At 38.5% G+C, this 13,012-nt stretch overlaps 1 protein-coding gene across 1 annotated transcript in view; it reads left to right on the plus strand.

Moving 5' to 3' along the window:
- LRRC36 (leucine rich repeat containing 36) overlaps positions 1-11,495 on the plus strand; it is a 56,505-nt gene extending 45,010 nt beyond the window's left edge. The window contains exons 9-14 of the mRNA XM_068993008.1: positions 546-835; positions 3,947-4,112; positions 5,380-5,525; positions 6,305-6,428; positions 8,918-9,032; positions 11,270-11,495. Of these exons, the coding sequence (XP_068849109.1) occupies positions 546-835; positions 3,947-4,112; positions 5,380-5,525; positions 6,305-6,428; positions 8,918-9,032; positions 11,270-11,495 (1,067 nt within the window). The remainder of the gene's footprint in view (positions 1-545; positions 836-3,946; positions 4,113-5,379; positions 5,526-6,304; positions 6,429-8,917; positions 9,033-11,269) is intronic.
- Positions 11,496-13,012: the final 1,517 nt, after the last annotated feature.

Raw genomic sequence — 13,012 nt, forward strand, 5'->3', positions numbered from 1 at the left:
TGAAACACAGACAGTTCATCTATTACAATAAGAAGGAAGGCAGATAATTTATAGACCCAAATACAGGTGGAATTGGTAGATTTAGTGGTGAGATCACATAAATGTTTTCTTTGATTGCCTCTGATTTGCTCAGAGAAATAAAGCACCTGAGAGGGAGGAGGGAGGAGAAAGTGTTGGAAGTTTGAGGAGAAGAGATGTGAAATAGTGATCTCAAAGAATAGGAGAGTAAATTGATTAGGGTAATGTATTAAAATAGCTGGGCCCAGTTAAGATAATGGTTAGGAATTTAAAGTGAAGATGATGGAAAGAGATGCATATTGTTCTCTAGTCACTTCCCACTGCTCTGTAGATTTGGATTATGTGCACAGAGTATTTAACCAGATTTGGGGCTTTGTCAGGTGGATGGGGAGGGAGAATCCAGACAGTTGAGAGTATATACTAGGGAGGGGCCATTGTGACCCTTGGACTTCAGACAGGTTAAGGAAGGAAGGGAGACTTGAGAGAGTTGAAGAGCAGGTTCATCTCCTGGCCTGTTTGCTTCACAGATCTGTATGCCGCAACCCATTTCAACAGTGACCCTGCTCTGGTGGTGAATGTAGAGCAACAGTTAGCCACCAGCCTCAGTGATTTAACACAAGCACATGGTTCTTTCCCAAACAACTGCATCCTGGGAGACTCTCTGAGGACACTGCTATTGCCTACTGGGACATCAGAAAACAGAGAGAATTTGACCAAGAGGTCATTAAGCCCATCAAGAAGAGGATTCAGACGGAAGGAAAATATCCTTGCCACCCTGAATACAAAACATGGTTTCAGAGATGCTACAGGCAGTGAGGCAAGTGTTGGCTTGTTTGTGCTTGTACAAAAACACATCAGGTCCAAGATTAAAATGGGGTTCTGTTTTGGTGGTGGTAGTTTCGATCAAGAATGATAGAAATTCAAAGGGATTTTCAGAGGTCAGTGGGTAATACTGCCAGGCCAAAGGCTGTGATTCTTTTGCCTTTGGGAAAGTCAGTCCCCTTCTGCTGCATTTCTGTCACAGGAAGAATGGTCCCTAATCTACTTTCAGAGCATAAACATGGGGGGAAGTACTTTGATAATAAGTGGACAGAGTTTATGATAGGAAAGAATACACAAGTTGCCAGGGGCTCAGGGTTGGTTGAAGAATGATCTCTGTTTCATTGTTGCTTATAATCTTACCATATTTACACATTTGCTTTGGCTACAAATGACTAACTTGCTAGGGACCTTTCTTCTGAAAGCATTGCTTTCCTGTCCAAAAACTAAAATTATTCCAGTTTTTCCCCAGAATGAATTCGATTAAGATGATGAATTAAATAATCCAAAGGATTTTTAGCTGACAGTTGGCTCAGGGAGTAAACAAATCAAAAAACATTCCCACACATATTATTTAATTCATTTTATAAAATTGTAGTACGATAGTTAGTATTGTTCTTACTCACTAACTAAATTTTGTCACTGCCTTTGTATACTTCCCTTCATGGAGAATGCCGTCTTCTCTCCTCTCATCTATCTGAATATTAATTTTTCTCCAGGCTTTAATTCCATCATGAAGCCTTCTCATTAGTTAAAGGAACTATAGCTCTCAGGACATTCTCTTCCCTTGAACCCATAGTCTTAGTCATACAAATCATTTGTCATTTAATGACTTACTACCTTGTGAAAAAGCAGGTTATTTGGTCAAAAACAACTATTTCTAGTCACTTTTGTTTCAGTTGCTGGAAATCTTTTTGCACATCGACATGGGCTTATAAAGGGATTTTGTTGTTTGGTTGGTTGGCTTTTTTTAGCTTTTAAATACTTTCTGTTCAGTTTTCAAAACTTTGGAATTGGTTATAATTTTTGTGTACCAAAGGGGGCAGTCTTGTAATACTTTTTTGACTTTTTGGTCCCTTTTTGTTTTCCGTCTTCAGTCACTGATGCCTATTGTTCTAGAAAAGAGCACTAGTGTTAATGTATTTAGGGTAAAGCCATAGCAACATTTAGGATATTTGGGTGCTATATTAATAAGATATGTTCTAGGAAATTTTCTCACCTCTATTTCATGTTATATTGTTAAAACAGTAATTAAAATCTCAATCTCAACAGTAATTAAAATCTCAATTTTTCTGGACTGTCTTAAAAATTCCCATTTCTTTTTTCCTGTTAGATACTGTATTTCTTTATATGAAAAGTTATAAAAGAGCTGCTTGAATATAACTATAAAAGAAATACACTGTTTAGTTTTTAGAAAGGTATAAATCAGAAGAGCATTTAAAAGTCGTTTAAAAAATAACCCCATATAAAAAAACACAAGATTAAATCAAATATGAATTCTTGATGAGAAAATTTATTTTTAACCAACTGACTTTAGAATCACAAATTATAAAAATTAAATTTAAAAAATCATAAGGCATAATTTGCTGAAAATTAAAAGTAACAGAATTATTCCAAAGTTCATAAAAAAATTATCCCCCACTCTCACCACATTATGAAAAGTGAAAGAAAATACATAAGGCATATGTGTGTTTCTAAGTTGCTTCATGATGTACACACAGTATTACCAATACATGAAAAACCAATGACATTTTGGTTGGATTTTGAAATGAACATTTCAATATCCATTTTTCACAAGATCCTCTAAAGTGGCTTGTAGTGTAACCAGTCTTTCTATGACTTTCCTTCCTAATCAGATTAATTTCTTAAGGACTTCATCTTTTACTTCATATGTTCACAGACCTTATATAGAACTCTCAATGCACATGATCAGTGTTTAGTACAGATCTGTTTAATAAATGTTTATCCCATTTATAATGCTTTTCCTTATTAATCATAGCCCACATGTGTGACTCAAGTCATAAATATCACTGTCTGGTGTTCTGTTTCATGGTTGTCAGATATGACAGCATTAGCTAATTAATCATTTATGTATTTTTAATATCAAAAGAGCCAAAGATTGAGAAATAATTGGCTGTTTTTAATATGTAACAGCTTTCTTGAAGTCCCTTGAGAACTCACAGAAAAGATTGATCTGTCCAGTAAAATTCACAATTTTTTTTTAATTTTTGAAAACTTTATTTACTGGCTGCACTAGGTCTTTGGTGCTGCTCATGAGCTTTCTCTAGTTGTAGTGTTTGGGCTTCTCATTGCAATGGCTTCTCTTGTTGGAGAGCACAGGCTCTAGGGCATGCTGGCTCAGTAGTTGTGGTACATGGGCTTAGTTGCCCTGTGGCATGTGGAATCTTCCTGGACCAGTGATTGAACCTGTGTCTCCTGCATTGGCAGGTGGATTCTTAACCACTGGACTACCAGGGAAGTCCCCAATTGTTTTTTAATTCATTCAGACATGACTAAATATATTGACACATACATCATTTCTGAGTGAATTAAAAACAATTGGAAGTTTCGCTGGAGAGAGAGCTCTACCTATGCATCTATATACATAAGATTTTTACTGAATAAAAAGTATCTTTAGTACTGGGTCCAACAATAGCATTTAACATAACACTTAAAATGTTATAGGACAGTTATGTTTATATATATTAATATACTAAATATAAGCTTATGAGTTATAACTTTTATTGAATTACTCCCCATTTTATTTTATGATAATATAATACCTTAAAAATGTTCTACAGTTTAATCTTTCCATATTCATAACATAATATGTTAAGCCATAGACATAGGTGTTAAAGTATTTTTTGTACTTTTCTGAAAATCTCTATAGAAAATTATGATAGAAGATATTGTTTGCTTTGAAATTATCCTTGTATATATTATTGTATCTGTCTTAGACATAAATAATATTCTACTCAAATCTGAACTGAAAGATGAAGTCAACTTTCTCTTTTGCTTAATGTTAACCCTTTAAATGTCTGGGTTTTTACTTCCCTTATTGTGTAAGAATGACAAATGGTTGGGTGTTTTTTTTTTTTTTTTTCTTGAGCCTCTCTCTAGTGACCTGGGCAGTTTGCATGGTTTGCCAGGAAACCACAGTCCCCCAGTCTCTGCCAGAACCTCTCATGTGGCCACTGTCCTCAGACAGCTCCTGGAGCTTGTGGATAAGCACTGGAATGGCTCCGGCTCCCTCCTCCTGAACAAGAAGTTTCTCGGTAAAGCGAATTCATTCTCAGTTCCCAGAGAAGGGGCTCAGCCTTGCTTCTGCTCTGTTTCTGCTCTACATTCTGATAAAAGCCGCTCAGCCCCCTTTACCTGCAGGGGGAATTGTTCTCATGAACACTTACCAAAATTTGTCAGCCGCACAATGATAGACAAATCTGCATTTTTCTTATAATCATCTTCCCTGTTTTTCCTTCTTTGGTTGCGCCGTGCAGCTTGCCATCTCTATGCAGGCTCTTAGTTCCCTGACCAGGGATTGAACCTGGGCCCACGGCAGTGAAAACACCAAATCCTAACTGCTCTACTGCCAGGGAATTCCATTCTCTATATTTTCATAAGCACTCTTCCCTCCTGTACCAGTTGTCTTGTTTTCCTGTAACTTTTTTTTTTTGGTAGTCTTTAAGTGATGATATATAAAATAAAGCATGGTCATGTTAATGATTACAAAAGGATTTTATGATCCTTGGGGAAAATGCCAATAATAAATAAAAAGAAACTGAGTTTGATCATCAGAGGTCTGAGATGCCTATGGGAATGTTATGATTTGGACTAAATGACCTGGACTCTTTTTCAGGACTTTGTTTTTAGGAACTTAGGGAAAAACAGTTTTTCAAATATTGTCCCTATGTGTCTTTTTGTTGCTTAATAGTAGTGGTAAGAGTTTAAGTAAAAACTAGGAACTTTAAGGGCTTCCCTGTTGGCTCGGGAAGTAAAAAATTCCTCCTGCAATGCAGGAGACCCGGGTTTGATCCCTGGGTCAGGAAGAACTTCTGGAGAAAGACATGGTAACCCACTCCAGTATTCTTGCCTGGAGAATTCCATGGACAGAAGAGCCTTGAGGGCTGTCCATGGGGTCATAAAAGAGTCAGATATAACTTTAAAGTTGTTTAGGCTTAGCTTTTTTGTTGTTTTTTAATATCTAAAGTGACATACAGAAGAAAAAGTCTTAGCCCAGTTACTTTCCTTCCCACATTGATCCTTTGCTTTTGTTTTGTAGGAAATTATCCCCAGGAGCCATTCATCAGTGATTAGAGAATAGCACAGAGCATGCACTCATGAGAGTCTGCTGTTGTTTCTCCATAGATGTGGGATATAGCTTTTTTATCTCCATCATGAAACATCTCTTACAGTTACTAAATTCTTGTAAAAAGGAGACATTAGATTACCCTATTTGTCCAACAGAGCTGGTAGTTATTGACTAGGAATTCTCTGCTTTAGCTTTTAAGACTGGCCCGTGTGCCCAACCTGAATTTTTGGCAGGTCCTGCCCGAGATCTGCTTCTGACCTTGGTAGTCCCTGCTCCTTCTCAGCAGTGGTGTCGCTCACATCCAGAAGATACATCAAAAGCCTTCCATAGGAGGGAGATGGAACTGAAGGAGACAGGGCAGCTGGTCCCTAATGACATGGTATGATGCTCTCATCTTCTTTTCCTACTCTTCCTTTACTAGAAAAGGACGAGGCAGCAAGGCTAGAACAGCTCTGTGCCATAAAGATCATCATCACCTGAACACCTAGATGCTTATGAACTGAAATATAGAAAAGTCAGTCTGTGCAAATTAGGAACACAAAACTTGCAGGGACAGCTTGGAGGTTCTTTGGGGTTGACTCCCTAATCCAAAAATTCTAAGGAAAGGCTTGAAATGGAAAACAAAAAAAAAAGGCCCTAGAGTGAAAACATTTAGGATTGTGTTCTTGAAGGTTATGATTTGATTCAGATGAGGGAAGTTAAATGTCTCTGGGACTGTCTTTCCTCCATTCTGATGGAGAGTCGTAAACCAGGGGCCACTCCTAGAGCGTTAGGCTTCAGGTGCTGGGAGGGAAAGAAGGGATTCATTTTCTTAGACTACCCCCCCTAACCTTTTCTTAACATTAGAGGATTTTCAGACATCAAGTTTATTTTCTAGAAACTTTAAATAGGTGACTCATAATGCTGGCCACTTGTCAAAACAACCACTTGTTTTGTAATAGTAGCGGATAATTCACATGTGGTAAAAATGCATGTGGTAAGTTTCTTTGCTGCACTTGAACTATGTTTACCAATGAATTAAAATTCTAGTGAGAAAGAAAGAGGCTGACCTCCATTCAGTTTATCACTAAAAAGAGCAAAGATTCTTTCAGTCTTCTAAAAATACTTCCCAGAATTTCAGATTCTTAATGTGTTTGTATTTTGTTTTCTAATCTAAAGGAAAGTTTGAAGCAAAAACTAGTCAGAGTGCTGGAGGAAAACCTCATTTTGTCAGAAAAAATCCAGCGTTTGGAGGAAGGTGCTACCACTTCAATTGTCAGTGGGCACCCGTCCCACACTTATGGTAAGTTCAGGAAAGCAATGTATGGTGCATCTCAAGACATTTTGTTTATAGATAACCCATTTAATAAGCTTCATCATCCAGAGCTCACATGGCTTCCTAAATGGAAACAATCATTTTGCCTCAGAGTTGTAATGCAGGTGACTTGAGTTACCAGAGTAAGAGAGTTTACTCTTTTATCAGTGTAAAGTATTTACAAATGTTATTATTGTCATTATTTTTTGAGAATGACACTTGTTGTTTTTTCTGATTATAGCAGAAGATCATGTTCCTTACAGAAAGTTTGAAAAATATAAAGAAAATAAAATCACATTACCCAGAAATAACTACCATTAGTGTTTTGGGTGTATTTTCTTTCACCTATATCTCTATACATATATTTTAAAGTCAGAACTGAAATTTGTGTTTTGATTTTTCAAAATGAATTTACATAAAACAAAATGCACACATTCTAAGTTTGATGAGTTTCTTAAAATGTATACTCATTTAATTCCATCCAGTCAAAATACAGAACGCTTCCCTACTCTAAAAAGTTCAACTCTGGTGCATTTAGGTTCCCCTACCATCGACCCTCAGCAATCTGATTTCTACAAGCTAATGTTATTAATTTAATAGCCTAGGCATTTCCTCTAATATCACATGACTATACCATATTTATCTATTTAGTCCTCTGTCTAGTTGTTTTTAATGTTAGTTATTATAAATAAAGCTGTCATTATTTATATTATAAATAATTCAAAGAATTTCCAAACATTCAAAGACTTGAAATAGAAGAAAAGACCCTAGAGTGAAAACGCTTCTCTAAGATCATCTTCTCTTCTGGTGGAGCTGAGAGACCTAATATTTATGCTGTGATAAATAATGCAGCTATTAATATCTGTGTGTATAAATCGTTGTGTACATTTTCGACCAGTTTTCCTAGGAGACATTCCTTGAAGTAGAATTAGTGGGTCCAAGGATGTGGACATTTTTGAGGTTTTTGTTACACATTACCAAATCATTCCTAAAAACGTAGTTTCAGTTTATACGCACATCAGCAGCAAGTATGTGTTTGAATGCCTTTTCATTTCACCCTTGCCAACACTTGGTATTGTATATTTTTCTTCATTATGACAAGTGAAAAGTAATATCCTATTGAATTTGTGATTTGTTCTACTTTATTCTTAGTATAGTTTAGGTAGATAAAAGTCTACCCTTGATTTTAAACTTCTAGTTCAGCACACTGAAACAAACATTATGGGTATTTGGATATTTGTATGAGAAATTTGATTTGGAAATCAGCATTGAATTTCCAGAGTTGAATCTCGTCTATCTAATGTTTATAAGCCTGAATAATCAAGACATCAGTCTCCACTTACCTATACTGAAAATAAATAGATGTTTATTCACTAGATACTTATTTTCAACCAGCTGTGAGGCCCAGTACTCTCTTTGGATTACTGGTGATAAATACAGCTGTTGCAGCCCTGATTTCTACCTTCCAGAATCTTGCTACTCAAAATGTGAACCAGAGATCAGCAACATTAGCATCACCTGGGGATTTGTTATGTATATAGAATACTTGGCCTCACCTCAGACCTACTGATGGAGAAGGCAATGGCATCCCACTCCAGTACTCTTGCCTGGAAAATCCCATGGACGGAGGAGCCTGGTAGGCTGCAGTCCATGGGGTTGCTAAGAGTCGGACACGACTGAGCGACTTCGCTTTGACTTTTCACTTTCATGCATTGGAGAAGGAAATGGCAACCCACTCCAGTATTCTTGCCTAGAGAATCCCAGGGATGAGGGAGCCTGGTGGGCTGCCGTCTATGGGGTTGCACAGAGTTGGACATGACTGAAGCGATTTAGCAGCAGACCTACTGAATCAGAATCTGTTTTTTAATAAGATTCCCCAGGCAATTTGTAAGCATATTAAAGTTTAAGTACTGTTCTAGAAGACTGACTTGCTTAAGATCCAGAGTTCTTGTGCTTTCATTACCTTATTATTGCAAGCCTTGATAACATATTTGGAAAGCTAAATATGAATGCCTTGGCCACAAATTCAGTTTCTGCAAGTGCTCGTTGAGCTGTTATCTTGTGCCCAACACAGTTCTAGGTGTTTTCACATATTCCATACAGAGTGAGGGACATACATTCATGAATTAAAATGCAGAATACAGGGAGACCTAATATTTGTTGACTGCCTATGCCTATAACTGCAGGTATCTCACTGACTCCTCATAACAGTGCTGCAGGGCAGGGTTGTGAAATTCACAAAAATGAACTAACGTGCAAGATCAAGTGGTTGAATTTTAATTCAGATATGTCTTCTGCTAAACTGTATATTCTTGTCACTATATCTGCTGTTTTCAAGAGAAGGAATGGTGAATGTAGTGTAGAGGTGGGTGCAGTAGGGCCTCCAGTTCTTCAAGGTGCCCACCTGTTCACTCAAGCTCTGCTCAAAGACTAACCACTTGGAATCCTCTCACCCCTATATACTGTAACCTTTGTAGATGATCTTCTGCGCAAAAACCAACAGCTGAACATGCAGGTGTCTTGCCTGAACCAGGAGCTTGCCCAGCTGAAAAAGCTAGAGGAGACCGTGACTCTTCTCCACGAAAGTCAAAGGTAGGATTGGATCCATCTAGCTGGCTTCTGGAAGCAGATATTTACTTTCCTTTATCTCCTTTGTTTTACTTGGCAAGTTAATATCTATATACTTTTCAAATTAACTATATTCTGCATGTAAACAACCTGTATCCAAGCCAGTTAGCTCAGGCGTCAAAATACTGCTTTCTAGAACACACCAGGGACTAAATATCTTTGCTGGCACTGGTGGGTTACAACACCTCAATGATAAGTAGTTTCTCACTGGATCCAACAGGACCCTTGTTTGGGTCAGCTAGCTTTCCTCAGTCACAATATACCCCTAAAATCAGCCATCTTGCTCTTCTGAAAAATGTCTACCTACTCTTGAACATAGAAGAGAGGTCAAGCACTCTCAGAGTGATAGGGAAAGAATCCAATGTATGTGTTCCTTTCAGAGGAGTTCAGTAACATGAGACTCTTCAAAGAACAGTTTCCCCAGGCTACAGGCTAGACAAATCAGAAGAGGCCTCAAGACTATTGGTATATTTAGACAAGCCCTTGAAAGTTTGATTTGCCAAACACCTTTGCTAGGACCATCAGTGAAGCTTAAATAGAAGAACTCTACTCCCCAAGCCTTCAGTCCCTAACTTTACTTCCTAATTTTTCTTAGAATAGCTAAATATAAGAAGGATTCAACCCAGATCCATTCTGGCTGACTTTTTAAAAAACTTTTTTTCTAATTATTGCAAACATATACAAAAGTGTGTGTGTGTGTGTGTGTGTGTGTGTGTGTGTGTGTGTGTGTGTGTGTGAGTGGCTTAGTCATGTCCGACTTGTTTCAACCTCAGGGACTGTAGCCCATCAGGCTCCTCTGTCCATGGAATTCTCCAGGCAAGAATACTGGAGTGGGGAGCTATTCACTTCTCCAGGGGATCTTCCCAACCTACCCACAGATTGAACCCAGGTCTTCCACGTTGCAGGCAGATTCTTTACCATCTGACCACTATATAGGGGTATAGATATACACCCCATACCCCTATATTATAGGGGTATAGTATAGTGGTAGCCTATACAAGAGTATAGTGAATAGCATAAATTCATCTTTATCATACTTGGGTGTGTACAGAATCACCTGAAAACTTGTTGAACTACAGAGTGCTGCGTCTCACCCCCAGAGTTTCTGATTCTGCAGATCTGGGCTGGGAATTGAGAATTTGCATTTCTAGTAAGTTTTCAGGTGATACTGTTGCTTCTGGCCTGGGGACCACACTTTGAGAACATTAAGGTTATCTCTTTAGTGATGTACAAATGGCTGTATTTTAGAATAACTTGAATTAATTCTTCTCTGTTTTGTTAAACCATCACTTCAATATATAGGTTCAATTTGTTTTATTTTGGTTTTGATTTATAGGGAATATTTTTTATTATTTTGATTTAATCCTGAGTACGGTTATGTTAAACGTACATGGTCCCAAAGTCAGATCTATGAAATCAGATAAATTCAAACAAATTTAGCTTCCTTACCTGTCTCCTCTATCCTTTCCTTCCCTCCCACTAGCCTTCCATTGCGGGCCTGGGTATGTATTTGTATTCCCTCTATTATATAAAAAGAGGCATAATGTTGCTTTAACATTTTATCTTAGAAGTCATTTCACAGTGATGTTTAGAGTAAGTTCTCACTCCTTTTTATACATACATAGGACTCCATGGTGTGTGTAATTAATCCTCTACTGATGGACATTTAGGTTCATGGTATCTTGCTATTACAAATAGTGCTGCAGTGAATAGCATTGTGCATACATCTTTTTTGGCAGGGAGGGGAAGTCTCTGATAGCTTCTAACATTACATGGTAATGCAGAGTCCAAGAATACATTTATGACTAGCACCATTAGTTTAATTGCTGAGGCAGTGTAGATTAGAAGAAGTAGAAATTAAGATCTGTGAATAGGAATAGAAATTGCAGGCCTGGTCAGGGGCCAGTCTCCTGGTGTTTCTACTTATTTCATCATGAAAAGTGCTTTGGAAAGAATAGAACAGTCACTATGTAAAATGTGAGTTGTGTTATTGCTACAGTCAACCTGGAACATAATCAAACAGGACTGTAATAAAGAAACTGTTGTCCCACTTTTAAAATAACCCACTCATAAATCGGATAGTTCTTTCTATTTAAAGGTGTTACTTCATTTTACATTTATCTTTAGCAAACATTTCAGGTCTGAATGACATCTACTTTGCTTTTATGACTTCACCACTGTCTTTTTCCCCCGTGTCTCAGATCCCTGGTGGTAACTAATGAGTATCTGCTCCAGCAGCTGAATAAAGAGCAAAAAGGTTATTCTGGGAAAGCACTCCTACCTCCTGAGAAGAGTCATCATTTGGGGAGATCATCACCCTTTGGGAAAAGCACGCTGTCTTCCTCCTCACCAGTAGCACATGATATGGGTCAGTATTTAATACAGACTGTTTCAGACTCTGTCCCAGAGCCTAGTCTATGGAGCTAACACTGTACACCTTCTCTGCAGCTTGTCTCTCAGCCCCAGGGGGCTCTCAGTGTCATTACCACTAGTATGGTGGTATTTTCCCACAAGATTAAGAAAAAAATCTTAATTACACTGTATTGGTCTTTCTTTTTATTTCTCTTTTTATCTCCTCCCATCAAGTCATTCTTTCCTTCTGCCTGCATAAATAGTTGGCACTTAGTCCTAGGCATCACATCACATAGGAACACTTGGCTGAAAATGTCAAAAAGGAAAAAAACACTAGATATTTTTCCCAAGTGTCAGTGGAAACTGTGTAGTAGGAAGTTAGAAAAGAATATCCATGGCCAGGTATGTTTTGTGTTAGAAGAAATTTCAGAGAATCTCTATTGATCAGTTCATCAAATGTGTTTTGGGTTTCCTCCCATCATAGTTAAAGGTGACAAGGTCTTATGTCTTCCCTGGAGCAGCCAACAGTTTAGTTGTGTGATGGAGCTGAAAGCCTCCATTGGTACCAAACAGGCCTAAATAAAAGCCTAGAGAGACCCTGGAAAGAGAGATTAGGTAATTCCTACTCTGGAGAATTGGAGAAGGTGTCAGTGAGGACTTGTTTGAGTGGAAGATGCAAAATGAGTATAATGGTACCAGGTACAGCGGGGTGCAGAGCCTCCTAGGCCAAGGGTACAGGGTAGAAATGTCTGGGCCCCCAGGGATCACTGGGCAGGGAAAATGTAGGTCATGGTGCCATGAAGTATGTAACTAGGGGACCTTCCTAGCTGGGGGGGGAGGTATGATGTCAGGAATATGTCCCCTCAAGAAACGATCTTTCAACCAAAATCTGAAGAAGTGGAATGGAAGATTACCAGGCAAACATAGGATTGAAGACAGAGGCAGTGGGGAGAGCTGGAGAGAGAAATAGCATAAGTCAAGGCCATAGAATGGAAAGAAAGTCCAGTCAGGGGACAGAAAGCCTGAGAAGAGATACGCACCATCTAGGTTGCATGGCTCCTTAAGGATTTTAGATTGGGAAGGCAGAGGGGTAGTAGATTTGTGTTTGAGAACGTTTTTCTGTAGAAAGAGTGGATTGATGTCTGGCCATGTGGAGTGGGCTGGATCAGAGAGGAGCTAGAAAGATGAGAGAGAAGGCTGGCTCAGTCCAGACCAGAGGTACAGCCTCTGAAAGTTAGCTCTGAGCTCAGCATCCACTTTACACAGGAATACCTGGTATTTCAGGCTGAGGATCAATCTTTTCTTTAATCCTGATTGATTAGGCATCAATGGGAAAGGATAATGAAAGTGACTCTTGCGTTTCTGCTTCAAGGTTGCCCAAGTAGCTCATGTTGCCAGAGAGCTCTAGAGAGTGAAGGACTGTCAACCTAACATCATATTGTACTTCTCTTCATCTTCAGGATGTCAGAGAGAGAGGAAGGTGGAAAGATTAGACACTTATTTGCTCCCCTGACCCAGGTGCTGTGCAAGGAAGGAGAGCTATGCTGTAATGAGACATGAAAATCACAACTAAGATCACACATCTCTAGGTT

Source organism: Capricornis sumatraensis, chromosome 20 (genome assembly GCF_032405125.1).
Source record: "Capricornis sumatraensis isolate serow.1 chromosome 20, serow.2, whole genome shotgun sequence".
Taxonomy (NCBI): domain Eukaryota; kingdom Metazoa; phylum Chordata; class Mammalia; order Artiodactyla; family Bovidae; genus Capricornis; species Capricornis sumatraensis.